Raw genomic sequence first — 16,367 nt, forward strand, 5'->3', positions numbered from 1 at the left:
CCCCCGATCCATTAAGATATTGAGCACTTGAAAACTTACAACATGCTCTGTATGGATAGAGGTGAGCCGTGTTCTGACCGAGGCATTTTCTGATCCTGTGATTCTGATAAAAATGTCCCAACCTAACGAATACAGGATGGAGTCCAAGGTGGCTCTTCAGTCTAAGCATACTGTTTGCTGCCAAAATATGTCTTGTTTAAGCATGGGACAACTGGAGGTTTCAGGAGTACTCTTCTATTAATAGATAGTTAAATTATTTGCCAGGGAGAGATGCATATCGTTTGCAAAGTACACTTGACCCTTTCTGATCCCACTATAACGTGAAACATAGGCTGCATGTTTTGAGTTTGCTGTACCAGGTAAAAACCAACAGTGATAGTATTTTTGCAAATGGGGGTTCTGCTTTTCAGGTTCATTTTGTTTGCTGTTTTAAATATCAGGTTGAATTTTTGCATTAAAAAAAATTGTGTTTAGTCAGCGCTGATGTGAAATCTAATATTAACACCCCAGGCCTTTTGGTAATGCCTGTTCATATGAGTGATATCCAGTGCTGCTGTTTAATGGCAGGACTTGCCGTTACGCAGTTAACACTGTCTTGAGCATGGCAGTTTAGATTCGATTTTGCTCATCGCTTGACAGGCTTGCTTTTTTATCTGCAAGATGGCTGCAAATATAGAATCAGTTCATAAGTAGAATAGACCTATAGTAAGTCTGAGCGTTGTTGATCACAAATAGTGGATACGTGGCTAAATCCCAAGGTGGTTGTGGTTTTGTGTTACTTGTTTTTGTATTTTTATAACTCAACTTTTTCTGTGAACTTTTTTCACTGGTGTTTTGCCTTACAAACTGTAGTATACAGTAGTTCATTTTTTGATGCAGCATTGTAAAAAGTCTTGTACATTTTTTTTATCTGATTTTAGAGGCGGGTATGCACTTCCAAATTGGAAATCGACTTTTGGCACAGAGAAGCAGCTTTTTTTTATATCACAGAGCACAGGTAAGAGAGATCAAGTGTGTGCTGGAGATGGCGGTTGTTTTTCAGGTACTTACTTTGAGGCAACTTTGAGCACCACTGTGGGGAAAAACCTTGACATGCCTTCTAGACAGATGTAGGTTTAATATAGGATCTATTCAGATTGGGTCATTTCAGAAACTTAGCTTTAGTGCTGATTGGGCATAGTTTAGCCCATCATAGAAAGGGCATAGAAATCCATAATGAAACACTGTGTCAGTGGCATTGGGACAGATGTATGGTACAGTAGCAGTAGGGGCCTGTTCAGAGTCCTGGGGCAGCGCAGTGGCTTGTCCTTGTAGGGAAGAGGAGGGTTCTTTAATTGGATTAGCTGGTGTATCGCGCTGTGGCAGCAGGCTTCCCTAAATCCCTGAGATCAGGGCAGAGCCATGATGCTGTACATTGCAGCAATGCCTGAACCAACAACAGGGCCCCAGTCTTTGAGTCCCAGGTCAGAGGAATAAATCGGCAGCCCTGACATCAGCCCACGTCACTTTAGCCTGCTTAATAAAAAATAAATTCCAACACCCACTGTACTCCTCATCCCATTCCTTTCTCACACTCCACTTTAATGCAGGCTGCTGTCCCTCTGCCTGCTGTTTAGAGTGTTTTACACAGGGGCTTTGAACTGCAGCAGCATTAAGGGATCCAGTCGCGCTCACAATAGGGGTTCAGAACATTATCCTCTGTGACAGGATGGCTGTTTCTCAGTGGATGTGTGTGTCTTACAGTAGGTGTGCCACCTTATTTCAAAAGACTAGTTATCATAGGATGTTGAGAGATTGTACAATATTAGAGAGTTTTCTGTAGAAAGAGGCAGCTTTTTGGAAGGAAATCCTTTGTCCAATTGTGATGGAACTTGTTATCAAGACATTCCTTAGCACAAATTACTCTGGATCAGAATCTAATTTAGGCTGACTTTTGGCTTGCTATATTTACGAATTAATTGACTTCTCATTCATGACTAACTAATTTAAAGGATTCAGGTTGAGGACTGCTGGTTTTGATGGAACTACAGTACTGTATGTTTGGCCATAGAACTAGCCTATATCCTCGGAGAGCAAGTATGGTACTGCTTGTTTCTAGTAATCCCATTTGCACAAAAAGCCTGTCAACCTTCAATCTCTTGGGAATGGTACCATACTGTAGGTGCTAAAGTACAGTAAAGGCTTGGCACAGGTTTTCCTTACTGTGCTAGCTGTAAGGTCTGGTGCTACAGTATTTGTAAGATCTGATTCGGTGTCTTATTTAACATAGCCTACAACTACAACTCCACCAGTGCAATAACTATCTAGCCAGGGGTTACTGTGTCTTATAGTTTCACTAAGCTGTTTGCTATCATTAACATGTGCAGATTGTGCATGACATTGTGTCAGGTTAGGCGCTTCGTGTTAAGCTGCAGTTATACTGTAATTACAGGGTTTTAAAGGCGTAGCCCGAGAAGCTCAAAGTCAATTTTCATACCCTTCCCTTTTTAGTGTCAGTATTTATTTTGATTTTTTGTTTTTGTACTTTTTTTTTTATCATTTTGGAGTTTTTTCAAAGCTTTTTTTTAATACATTGTCTTTAATAATCTACATACTGTACATATTTGACTTACTGTGTGAAATCAGAATTCTAGGCATGAAGGCTTGATATTGTTCAACAAAACTGATTGGAACATTTTAAATACCTAGTATTAAGAATATGCTTTAGCAGGCTGACAAAAGTTATCATACCAGTCTGGTTTCACGGCTGTCGTTGTTTAACATATCATTTTTAGAAAAAGCACTATGTACTTTTATTTACAAAATTATGTATTTAAGTTTTATATTCCCTTATGTAGTAGCTCACATCATGACGCAAGGCAGGTATACAAAATTAATAACCTGCATAGTATACGTTCTCGCGTGTCATTTTAAGGTTTTGGAAAAAGCTTTGCACAAATATTGCTAAGGTTAATTTATCAACATCCCAGTTACTGTACTGTATGTGTATGCATGTATTTTTGTTTTAATGAGCACTTGTGCAAATATGTAGTTTCTCTTTCAGATTGTAAATTAATCACAATTATCACGATAATCTCAAATCATGTTTAATGTACCATTCAATTCAACTTTCCCCTAGTTACTAATTCTTCCACTCTCACACAGTCTTGTTCTGATTTTTATGTTTGTCGGCTTTATAAAATTAAGACATACCAATGAATTAAAGTAATTCTCAAATGCACATAGCATCTCTTTATGGACAAATCGGTTCGCTTGTCCCCAGTAAGAGAGAGGGACAAAACACCTCAATAGCAGTGGTGCTGATACAGTGGAGATTTCGATGACTGTCAGAAACAATATAATTAACTACAGTGAAATATCAACACAATAACAAATTATCGGTAATATCCCAATAATTATTAGTTCAATCCTATTTGTTAGATAGTAAGTCAACTTTTATAATGTGTAAACTTTAAAGGCCCTTAGTTAATAAAAGGTGTTGGTTTTGCAGAGTCACAGTGGGAAGCGTCTGTGTCTCACTCTCTGCATTCACTCTGCAGCTTGGAAGAGGTTCTGTGCAGACTGGAGAGTTGTTTCACCACAGCAGGATAAATACAGAGCCAGCTGCATTTACCGAGCCGCTGACCCCTTTGGCAAAGCAGAAGCAGGCCACATCATTAATTCACGCCGGCAGGCTTGAAGTTGCTTACTCATGCTTCTCAAAGTTACTGATGAGGTGTAGAAGGTTTAATCCTCTGCCAATGTCCAGCTGGGTTACAGAGTCCAAAACTGAGGTTTTCAAATAAGAGACTGAGTGCGTGTTGCACGAGCGAAATGGCCGCATTTAGTACAGCAAATTCTTAAGCCACTGTTTTTATATTGAACACTGTTTATAGTAGAGGTTGGCAAGGGTGCCTGAAAACCCGGGTACCCGTTGGGTTATAAATGACCCAACCCTGCCTGTGTCTCCTTTTACTACCCAGGTATCGATTTATTAATTTGAGAATTTAAAGAAAATGTAGAAAATATGGCAATGCAGTTGTAAGCGCGGGTCTCTGGCTGGCGTAATAAAGACAACGTTCTGTGATCCATTAGTAATAACCGCGTGGCTTCCAATATGGAATGCTTTATCTACAGTTATTGCGCAGTTTCTTACCAAAAAAGATCAAATAAGTAGCCTTTATTTAAAAATAAATAAGCAAATAAATAAAATAATGTGAAGCACATCAAGTAAGTGTGTGTCAAAACCCAGCTGGCTCAATTTACGGTACAGTAGCTATTGCAACAGTCTATAATGTAACAGCGGTGCTGTACTACTGCATTAGTTTTAAACCTGAACATAACAGCCATGTTAACAACAACAACTACAACAACAGCGGAATATGGCCAATATATGTCGCAAAGAATCCTGCAGCATGAATGCTAGCATAGTTAAAGTGAAAGGATGATTTTAAGTGCAAGAAGTTTGATATTTTTACCATTTTAAATCATTAAATTAGACAAGAGTACAGTTTAGATTCTAATTTGTTTGTAACAATCATAACAACAAATGTTGACCTTTAAAGCGATGAGACATCTGAAAGCGATGTGTATACAGTACATAGAACACAGCTTACGTTATAAAACACAGGCCTGAACAGTTGCAAAGGCAATAAAAATAGACAATCCCACACTATAACATTAAAACACACAGGTCTAGCTAGATAAAAAGTAGTAAAAGCCTAACAAATTTAGTTGTTGCAGCACTAAAACCGAACACAAAAGCCCTCTTCCTGCTTTTAAATTTCCAACTCGAGCAAATGGTAATTACATCTACATCCACACAAGCACGTTCAATTAGACAACAGATCTTTCTTTTATTCACTTCTGTGAGCAGCAGAGCTACACACACCTGGGACTCTCTTGCCATGAAAAGAAATAACTAACTGGGATCCCAGCTTTTATCTCCCATTGTTTTTTTCTCAATAGCCAGGGTTAGGAAATCTGTGAAATCGACGTAGTAGATGAAAGTTAAATAAACCCAAAATCCAGGGGGTCATCCGTTTTTATAATAACCTTGTAGTATTAAGTAAGAATGACACTTTGTCTACACTTTAAATAGTTTTGATTGTCACCCGTTACATCACAGCTGCCTACTCCAGGGTATGTAAAAAATAGAAGCGATTTGGAAATATGTTCTCGAGGTCATTCTCGATTTGATTTATTGAGTATGTGTTATATTACCGGATTGAAGTAATTCTCACTCGCATTGCAAGTACAGAACAACTAGTGACATTGATTGAGTGAGTATTAATGGATGAAGTACAGCCTAGCTCACATGATCACTAGATATTGCGATCGTCCCTATCGTCCCCATTATGGCACTGTCAAAATGCAGGAACCCAAGTAATTCATTTCTGTTGTGCCTTGTGATAACATCAACAGTCATAAACCTGGACTTGCTTTCTGGCATAAATCTGGACTGGCATCAGCTTTTAAACACCTCCACACCTAAGTCCGTATATTCCCACACTCCTTTTTGTTGCAAGACTGTTCAAATGTCACTTCGACGCAGTCAAGCATCACCTTTAAAGTATGTATGGAATCCTTGTGCTATGGCAGAAGAGCAAGATTCCTGAAACTGATCCCACACCTGAAAGAGGAATGTAAAAAGAAAATAAATCAATGCAGTCTACATGGGGAAACTTAGTTGGAAGTTTAATTACCCGGATCTCTACTCTTAATAGGATGAACTAAACCCTTTTATCAAAATCTATTTCATCCCCCATTTAATTGAAAATACAACGCCAGCTAGATCTGCCCCAATATGGTGCTCTGTTGTCGCTTGTTTTGTTCATTTCTTTTAAACTGCATCAATCTGGCATAACTGTGCTAGTTGGAGAGAAAGTGACTTTCACTGCCTGTGGTGAAGCACACACTGTACTGTACAGTACTGTGGTCTACTGTGCATGATTACAGCAAGCATGAGCCAGCTAAGTGTTAGAGTGCACATAGTCTGGGCAAAAGTCCGCAAAACAGCAAATGACTTTGTGTGAGAGCAGACCTTTGAGGATCACCTGTGTATCCAAAGCACCCTTTGAACAAGGACACAATACAAACAAAACTACGTCTGTCTGTTCTCGCACACGTTAAGCTATATCTTGAGAATCCCATTGTGATGAAATTTTGTACAGATATTCCTTAACCACGGCTCTTGGGGACACACATTGTGTGTACTGTATGTCCTTATGCTGAGATGCAGTATGTTATCATTCACAAAGCCGAAAGACACACATAAAATCAACATTGACATTTAAGCAAAACCACAGGTACTGATTATTTTCAGAACACTGCAGAAATGATGTGGGGATTGTTTAGAAGCGAGTGGTTCTACATCTTTTCTAATTGCAGAATTAGACATGCGAGCGCTGTACAGGCCCTGTATGGCATTTGGAGATTTGAGTAATCTGCTCTAGTGACGTGTAGTGCTCTGTTTTAAGTAGTAACCCACTTTATTTATTTATTTATTTATTTATTTATTTTCCCTTCATTACTGCAGCAGTGTTGTGGCTTTAAGGATGACTGCACTGGCCTTTGGATGGAAATAAGACTCCCATTGCATAGCATTTTCACCCATTCCAGATCCTATGGTAGAAGCACCTCAACTCTATCTTCTCGCATTCCAGAGAAGTTCTATCTTTTTTTTGTGGTGGTGCCATCTGCTGCTGATTTGTAGGAGTGATATTTGTAGTGATATTTGACCCCCCCCCCCCTTCACAGATAACCAGTCTAGATTGCAAGTGAACTTCATTAATATTGGATGCTGCTTATGGTCAAATGTATCTGTACAGCAAGCTGCTCAAATTGGCAGATAAATGAATGCTGTTCCATTAGAAGTGTCTGTATAGAAAATCGCTAGGGATTTCAGTGAGTTACGATCGTCAGTATGTGCAAAACCTGTTTATAATTGATAAGCAATAAAACACATTGTTTTAATTTTAATGAGATACTTTCGTGGGGATAACTAAGCTCATTTTTTATTGCAACAAGAACACTTTAAAATTAGTTTAAAATGCAATTCTTATTTTAACTTTCTCTTACCATACAGTACTTTATGGAGTTTGCAATTAGATGACTGGATCTATCCACTCCAATATTACCTTTTAATAATTTAGTTCTGTGATGCTACTGTAGCTTTCAATAATATCCAGTGCTGTTGCAACCAAACTGTCCAGTCTTTGATTTTCCCAGCTAATTAGCATTTGTTCTGAAACCTAAAGTCCATGCCCTCCACTCATAGACAATAAGTGCTGTTTGGTCTCCTATCTTTAAATATTGCAGTGCACGTAAATATAATTAATTTCTGTCAATATTGTAGTGTTTTGAAAGCAGTGATTTTTAAACAAAACAAAAAACAACCTAGTTATGTTTTTAGCTTTGCAGTGCACAGAACATTTTACAATTAATGAAAAAATGTTACAAACATTCTCACAATGATACATCTAGGTCTTAAATACTACTTATCTAATTTCCATTCAATTATTCATTTCCATTTCTTGGTCTGCACTGTTTTGCATCAACATACTGTGGATAAATGTCACGGTCATCATCTTTTTTGCCGTACAGATAGCTGTGCCTGGGGATGTACAGTATGTCACTGACGTACATGTTTTATCAGGTATGTTTACAGGATAGATCATACTGGACTGTATAAAGGATAAAAGCAAAGCAAGCTGCAATTGTGTTTTGAATCAATGAGTTTATATGCACAACAAGGGCAATGGTTAAATAAAAGGCTGGAAACTGAGGTTCAGCTAAAATACACCTGCCTATTTCAGTGAAGTATCTGAGAAGAGAGTGCACTCGGGAGGAGGAAGTGGTAAGAATAGCTAGAGGGAGCAATAAAAGAATAAAAATGAAACTAGAAGCAAAGTGGGGGCTATTAAGAGAGATCATTAGAGAAGGAAAAGCCATCGGCTTTCCCAGCAGCAAGAAACTGGAATAATCTTCAGCACTAGATTTTAAATTGGGTTTTTTATTATATGATGGATTTATTGCCACTATTTCTGTAGGTGTGGCCCAGCCTTGGTATTACCAATGTGCAATGCTGTCTGAATGCTGGAAGTTAAATTACATTTATGAAGGGCCCTAAAAACACATGTATGCAGACAAGACACACGCGATGTATAGGACACTGGCTGTCACTGTGGAAGTGCGCAATCTCAGAATCCTTGAGCTCTGTGTTGTTTTTCTATTGCTTTAACTGTAGAGCTGTACAAAACGATCACTGCATGGTGTTGATTGTGCAAATTTGCCAGTCCAATTAAAACAGCTGCTTGAATTTGAGATGAGTTCCCCCCACCCCAGAAAACAACTGTCAGCATTCTTCTCTGTGCCTCTTTGGAGAGCTGCAGTTGAAACAAATAAACTTGACCCTATTGAACCTCACCTCCGTGTCATCACCTGCTTGCTACTCAATTTGAGTAATCGAATAATCAATTCATGCAGCTCTGATCATTATTAATACTGGGATTTATACTGTCTGCTTGGTTATCACTGCTGGGCATTGGGAGGGGTAAATAGTCACAGTGATCTATTTTCATGATCTATTTGCTGGTAGAGCTTGATACAAGCACTCCCTAAATTGGATAAATATGATTATTTGTAGGTGTTGTATTGTTGGTCTACAGTAAATTGCTATACTGTGTAGACTCTTGGACAATTGGTTGATAAAAAAAATGACCAATAAGATTGGTGTACTAAATAAAATAGTTTTCAGTGCAGTAGAATTCAATTCAGCCCCAGTTTAAGTGTGTGTGTGTGTGTGTGTGTGTGTGTGTGTGTGTGTGTGAGAGAGAGAGACAGCTCTGGATACATGCAGCACCTGAGTCAGAGATGTGTCTTTGTGGTTTCTTGTCTCACTCTGTAAGACAAAGCCTCTGATCACGTGCGGAGAAGCTGACTAATGTTTTTCCACTTCCTGCCGTCTTATTGTATTTAATAGACAAATTAAAAATGCATTATCCTACGTCAAAAGATACCCTGATAAGCGGCATTGTGTATTGGAGTGTTTCAGCTGAAGAAAAGGTTTTAAAATGTAGAATCTAATTTATTGCACATTTTATTTCAAATACAAGTGATTGGGTAAATGTCATCCCCACAAAACTGTGGAGCTTTGATCCTACAGTACAGAAATCTTATCGATTTTATATAATATTGCTCTAAGAAATAATAAAGGCTGTTTTTTATTTACTTTTTATATCAATAAACTTGCAACATTGTGGCAATTTTCTTCAACATCCATAATATGAAGATCTCCCTCCAGGATGACCAGCACTCCCTGTCTTTTTTTGTTTTTTCCATAATTTTAAAACATAAAAGTCTGCGCTAATTTGAGAAATCTTACACATTTCAAATAAACAAGCGTTTCATCTACTGCCTTCATCATTGGCCGAGTTTAATAAAAGTGCATCTTTGTATTCATTTTTTACCCCATTCCAGTGATGGTCAAAATGAATACCGTATAAATTAATTTACCAGGACAAAGCGGACTGATCACATCACCCTAAAACCTCCATTCTGTATGTGTGGGGATGAGAGGTGCATATAGTTCCCTGTGTCTGAGAGCTGAACTGATTAAACGCAGCGCTTCCTTTGCTCAGATTCCATGCAAATCACCTTCAGGATGCAGGATTTGAGCTCTACCTGGGCTGCTCCCAACCTTGGAATACAAAGACACTCCTGAAACAGAACAGGGTTTGTCATGGCACTCCCGTATGTGCTGTGAATACACTGCGTGTTGATTTAGTACAGGTCTGAAGTCATAAGGGTTTGAACTTCACAATGTTATTCCAGGTACAATACAAAATACAATGAGTGAGCAAACAGATACAAAATATTGACTTTACTGTCCAGTGAATAACTCTTTCACTTTGTTTTGTTTGAAATTCAAATGGGTTTCGGGTCTTGCAGTGCATGCATTTGTCAGTATTCCATTTCATAATTATCTAAGCAATGATCTCTGACTAAATAACCCTTTTCCAGTAGTACATGCCTGGTAATGACAAGAGACAAAGCTAAGGCTACTCACAGTGACAACTATCCTTCACTTGACAGCACTTTTATTGCTGTGGAGTAATACTGGAATCACTTTTATCCTTTTTCTTTTAGCACTAGTGATTGCCTAAGCAGATGGTTATTGTAGCACAGTGACAAAATGAGTTGTTACCTTTGTTAGTTTCCGCAAGACAAATACATTGTATGGAAGACTGGTTGTAGATTAAATAATTTTCATGATACTGTTAAGATCGTTTTAGTTGTACCTGTCCCAAAATAAAGAATCCACATGATCTGTAGCTTGCATACAAGTACCCTGCCACCATATCTCTTTAAAGCTTTGCCTTAAAACAGAATAGTCCATCATTAGTCCATCATTGTTGTACTGTTACTGTAGTATAATCTATTGGACAATCACATGTGTCTCAGATTTGATCGTGATTGGGGCCTCATCTGCGTAAATCTTTTACCTCTTTTCTAGAATAACCCAATTGTGTCCTTTTTTAAGGAAGACACTGTCCCTTTAAGAATGTAACCTTGACAGCTCCAGCGCGGAATGGAGGAAGAGTCTGACTTCCTGCATTGATTGTAATGTATATGAGATAAAGATCACTAATCACCGCTGCTTTGTTGCATTAAAGCTGCCTACAGCCTGCCGTGTAATTCATGCAGCATGCTCATTCAGCTCAGGGCTAAGTGCTTAACCCTGTGTGTTTTGGAGTCTGGGTTACCCCGAGGAATGAAGTAAAGCCTCCAATGTGTTGGCTCCTGTACCGCAGACATGAATGAGTTAATGGCATGCATCCTGACCGGCAAGAATGGCAGGATGAAAAATACTCTCCACCCGACATCCTTCCAGTTGAGAAAGGAGTGCTGAGAAACAAAGTGAGTGCCATTATTAAAGCTGCTGAAAAAAAAACATCATGACTCCATACAGCAGCTATTACACTGACAGACAAGAACATCAGTTTGTTCGTTTAACCTTCAGTAATGTTTGTCAGGATTCAAAAATAATAAAAAAGGACCTGTTGCTGAGCAACTGCCAACACTTACATTTAAACTCTTTATTTTGAGAGCCGCTCAGCCAGCTGTAATTAAACTTGGTAAAGACTTTAAGCACCAATTATTGAAGATATCATCTTCTAGTTTTGCATGATTTCTGATCGCTGGTTGTTTTGGGACAATGAATGTGATATCTTCAGAACAACTTGTTCCAAATTTAATGAAACTTTGCATAAATGTGTGTTACACATAGTTGATTCCACATACTGTGAATGAAGGCCAGTGACTGACTTGTCCATGCTATTGACACTATTGGTTATACTTCGTAGGGGAAGCAGTAAAGAAGCAGTTAACTTATTGTTATAGTTTCTTGTTAGTCTTATATTCCCTTATACTGTAGTCCCTGAAAATTGCTTCAGTAGTTTCCAATTTTTTTAAATGACTGGTCCTAAGGTATACATTTCACTCACTGTAGAAAGTGAAATCAGAAACTTCAAGGACAGGGCTCTCTGCACTATAGACACCATGTCAGGGGAGCAGAGAGCTCCAGTATCCCTAAGTACTATACTAGGCAAAAGCAATTGAGAGTGTTCTCAATATATGTTTAAGATTGCAATGCGGCTGGCATTCTTTACATGTTTGTTTTTATTGGGCGGTTGAATATAAGAGCACAGTGTTTTAAACGGTACGTTTTCTTCATTGTGGCTGACCCCCCCCCCCCCCCTCTACTTTAAGTGGTTATGTACATTGTCAAATCATTCTTTTTTACTGCATTGACCTACATCTTATGTTATTAGGCCATCTGTACCAGCCGTGCCTGTGTTGAGAATAGAAGAAGGCAGGAAGGCAGTCGCTGTGCTGAGAAGCACCGCTTCCTGTGTTTGTGACTTTGCAGGGAGGTTTTAGGTCAACAACCTTTGGGGTACTCGCCAAAATGAATTAAACAAGTTTAGAGAGAACTTGACTTCCAATTGACTGAGCTATGTCCAGCTGTGGCTTGTTTTATTAAATGGAAAAGCCCAACTAATCTCCTTACAATAACAAAAACCCCACATGTCCACATTTTACAGTATGTGACCATTCATGTGAATAAGGGCATGCAACATAGTGTTGTAGTCATGTAACTTTTTGGCTTCTGGATGATAGACTATTTTGAGACACTGTCTTCAGATTCGGTGCACATTTGTATTCTTTGATTGTCTAGATCAGGTTTGCTTTGGTGGGGGTGGGGGGTATAATGCAAGCAACATTAACCCTTTTGCAGGATTATGTGAACACTGCATGCTAAAATTGACAGTGAACGTGACATTGACTTGCATATTGAGATCATGTGACCAGCTCTTTAGAAATACCAGCATAGTTTTCATGGGGGTCCAACAGAGGTAGGCTTATAAATACTGTACGCCCACAATGCAGTCCAGATTGCTTTAACGTCAGAGTACTGTATGAATGAACTTCTTTAGAAAACCATCACTGCAGCAGCAATGGAAGTACATCAGTCAGGCAAACATCTTATGAAAATCGAAAGGTACTTAAGGGTGTCTGTCTGTCAACAGGATCTTTGTACTGTAATGCCACTCTGCATTCCAGCGTCCTTCAGTTTCATGTTTTGTCTTGTTAGCGCTTGCACTACAGTATAAGTGTCTGTAAACCAACTCTTACATTTCTTTGTACTAATGTGACCTGCTTAAGTTACAAATCAAGTGAGATTCCCTATCTACAGTCAAACGCTGGGATACATACCATACTTTAGCAAGCAGAAATACCACAGAAACCCAAGAATGTTAGCCAGAGCTGTTGCCTAACCTAGAAAGGAATTTTAGAAAACAGCCTTTTATTTTTTTTTTTTACGCTTTGACAGGATTTATCACAGTTTAGTTTTCATTATCATTATAACAAAAAGAGTAGGGTGGATCTTCTTGAACTATAAAAATGAGCTTTAAATATTTTAAACTTCTATTGGTAGTCGTTTAACATGGGGGTGTGGGGGGGGGGGGGGGAAGATTCCCGTTTTTATAAGACGAAATATATACTATACACTGAACAGTCCTAGTTATCTCTAGCTAGGACTGTACTGTTGTAATAAGAGAAGCAGATATAGTTTTTCAGAAGCAGAGGAGATTGTATATCTCAGCCTTATAGTATTGGGTGAAATTGCAATGTCTTGGCACAAGAGGGCAGTACTTGTTTAAGAATTGAATTGTAAAATAGCATGGCCACCCAAACCAGTATTTGTAAAATAAGTCAAACTTTCCAATCTAATATGTACTATAGTAGTTCAGGAATTGAGCTGCAAAATAATCTTCTCAAAACGTTTAAAACTTCAATTTGTTAACAGGATATTTCCCATTTCCTTTTCAAATTGAAACTTGATGTATTTATAACGCTGGAACTAAAACTCAACCATTTTGAATGCAACAGACGTTGAACATGGTAACATTAAATCATAAAATATTCTTCTCAAAACGTTTAAAACTTCAATTTGTTAACAGGATATTTCCCATTTCCTTTTCAAATTGAAACTTAATGTATTTATAACGCTTGAACTAAAACTCAACCATTTTGAATGCAACAGACGTTGAACATGGTAACATTAAATCATAAAATATTTTCCTAATCGATCAAGCAGAACATCTCGGAAAATCATTAATATACCTGCTCTGTACCACTGTACAGGGTGGTACCTGTACAATCTCATCCTACTGTAAACCAAAGATAGGGGCCTGTGTGTGTGTGTGTGGGAGTACAGTATACATGGCTGATGATCCACAAATGAATGATAGATGCACCAAACTGCCACAGATGTCTTTCGTGCAGTGGCCTGGTCAATAGGATCCACTGTGAGGAGAAACAGTTCTTGCCAGTTTTGCTTCCAGTGGAACACACTTTGTGGAATTCTCAGCAAAGATCAATGATTTGCACTGCCAGGAAGTGAACCTTCACTTCCTTGACTGTGACTCCCCTGTACACAGCCTTGCCTTTTTCCTGGTGAGCCACTCAGGGGGCCCATGTTACACTGGATTTGCATTTATTGTCGTTGTGTGTTCAGTGAATCCTTTCTCTCTAATTGCATCTTCTCACTAACTGCTGCACAGCACTTGTCTGTAAGAAGGCTATTAGACTCCTTAGGAAGCCTGAGAGAGCACAAACCTACTGCATGTAATCAGGCAAAGCTTACAAAATACCTGCAGTTAACAGAAGGTAGGAATCCTTGCTACTGCTACCTCAGTACAATAAGTCAAATATTTCAAAAGCATTGCTTTTATAGGTTAATTTTGTTGCTGCATAATAAGCACATTTCTGTGGATTTAATCATTTGGTAGAAACCACATTTGTATTATTCCCATGATCAATGCTTTCAACTCGTAGCTGAATTCAGTTTTAAACCATGGGCATGTTGATTTTTAAAAAATAAATAAATAAATAAATTCAACAAGTACTTTCCTCCTAATTGCCAGTTGATTCTTAGTCATAAGATTTAGTGTTTTGTACAAGTAAGCCGAAATCTGTTAAGAATACAAAGGAGCTTAGGCTTGGTTTAACATGTTCATAATGACACGCCCAAAACAAAGAAGGGAGGACATTTTATATGATTGATCTAAATACTATGAAAATGTAATCCGTTCTGTTGAAAACAATAGTTGGGTGTGGTTTTTTTTGTATGTTGCCTTAAGGTGTTATATTCACCTTCACCACATGGTGGCGCCAGACTATTGGTGAAGATTCTTGAGCTGGGACATTTTCACACTCCATGAGTAGCTGACTACAGACTTCTAAAGAGTGCTTTTCTGATTGGTAACAAACATTCGAATGTTGAGAATTAAATGGAAATTAACGCAATTCTGGATTTCAAATGATCTTTCAAGCAAAAGCTTTGCATTTAGTGTAGTCTTCTGATAAGCTCTCAATTGGTTTGATGTTTTTATTTTTTTTAATTATGAATCGTACTCTTCAAAGATAGCTGCCACCTTTGCATCCTGTCTGTTTGTGGTGTTACACTTACTGTACAGTGAACACAAGCACTAAGTTGGATCAGGGGGTTAAACAGAGCTCCAGAGTACTGTACAGGGTCATAATGAACCTCAGATACAAAGGGTATTGTGGGTCCTGTGAGCAGGAGTTGCTCATCGGTGGGAGCAGCACCTGGAGATGTATTTCACAAGGTTGCTGCTTGCATCACTTGCATGGCCACTGTACTCCTGCATGTGCTTTGCATATCACTGGAAACATGTGTTCTGTTCCATATGCAGAACAAAACAATGGGTGCCAATGTCTGGTTGAGTAGCTTTGAAGTATGCTTACTGAGGAAACCTTTTTTGATTTGGTTACTGACCTCATCAGGGAGCTACAGTACAGCATCACAAAAACCAAAACAACATTGAGCTGGCATCTTCACCATTCCCTTTACTCAGCCCATGCATATTATATCACCAAAACTCACTGTACAAATCAATGGAATGTTTAAAACCATGTTGTCTGTTTAGAATGTGTGTGTTAATATGTGTTTTCTACATCTTACTGCAAGGCAAATATGTTGCAGTGGAGTAAATTGTTAATTCTCACTACAGTCAACCTCTTGAAACAATATACTGTAAAAGACTGGAAACTGAATTATATTTTCATCATGGAAACTGCTTATTTGTAGCCTGAATATCCGCCCGAGACTATGCATTATAAAGTGCAGTCGTGAAATACTCTTTAAATAAGTCTTGGAGATTTGGCCGGCTGGTATCATAGCTGTCAAGCTCACTAATGTTTTTATTTCTTATCTCCTTATTTACAAAGAGAGCATCCCACGTGTTTTTGCACAGAACATTCTGTTTCCTTGCGTGAACCCTCTCCGATTCTGACGGTGGAAAAACTAGGCTGCAGATTGTCGTTAGGAGCCAAGATTGAGCATCTGCTCCTATCCTTGTACACTTGTGAAGATCCTAACGTGATAGTTGTGTGAGGAATTGCCTGTCACCATCCTTGGTCTGTAACCTTGCTAGTGTTGGGGACGTCTTGCGCCACTGCAGAGTTTAAAACATTAAGCATCCAGCTCCACTTTAACTTTACCAGCCCAGTCCCTTGGTTACAGTACTGTATTCAAAGAGACTGACCACTGAAAGTACCTTTCTCAGTGTGATGAATACACCATTACTTAATCTCAATGAAGTGTGGGTGTTAGGTCAAATGTATTTCACGTGTGGTTTTAAATCTCTGGTAAGGCTGCGCAGAACTGCAATGATTGCAACACCTGCAGCTGTTTGGTCACACCCAGACCTCAGCACTGCAGCATAGGTTTATCAGTTACTTATCACCTTTTGTATAATGTGTCCATAAATCTTTTTAAGTTTGATCTGTAGCTG

At 38.6% G+C, this 16,367-nt stretch overlaps 1 protein-coding gene across 2 annotated transcripts in view; it reads left to right on the forward strand.

The window, feature by feature from the left end:
* Positions 1-16,367, forward strand: part of LOC117435058 (MOB kinase activator 2-like) — an 82,467-nt gene that overhangs the window by 5,167 nt on the left and 60,933 nt on the right. Inside the window, exon 2 of one of the 2 annotated variants that reach the window (XM_059002941.1) lies at positions 921-997. The exons of the other annotated variant lie outside the window; for it this stretch is intronic. Coding sequence (XP_058858924.1) covers positions 921-997 — 77 coding nt within the window. The remainder of the gene's footprint in view (positions 1-920; positions 998-16,367) is intronic. 2 annotated transcript variants of the gene reach the window in all.

Source organism: Acipenser ruthenus, chromosome 28 (assembly GCF_902713425.1).
Source record: "Acipenser ruthenus chromosome 28, fAciRut3.2 maternal haplotype, whole genome shotgun sequence".
Taxonomy (NCBI): Eukaryota; Metazoa; Chordata; class Actinopteri; order Acipenseriformes; family Acipenseridae; genus Acipenser; species Acipenser ruthenus.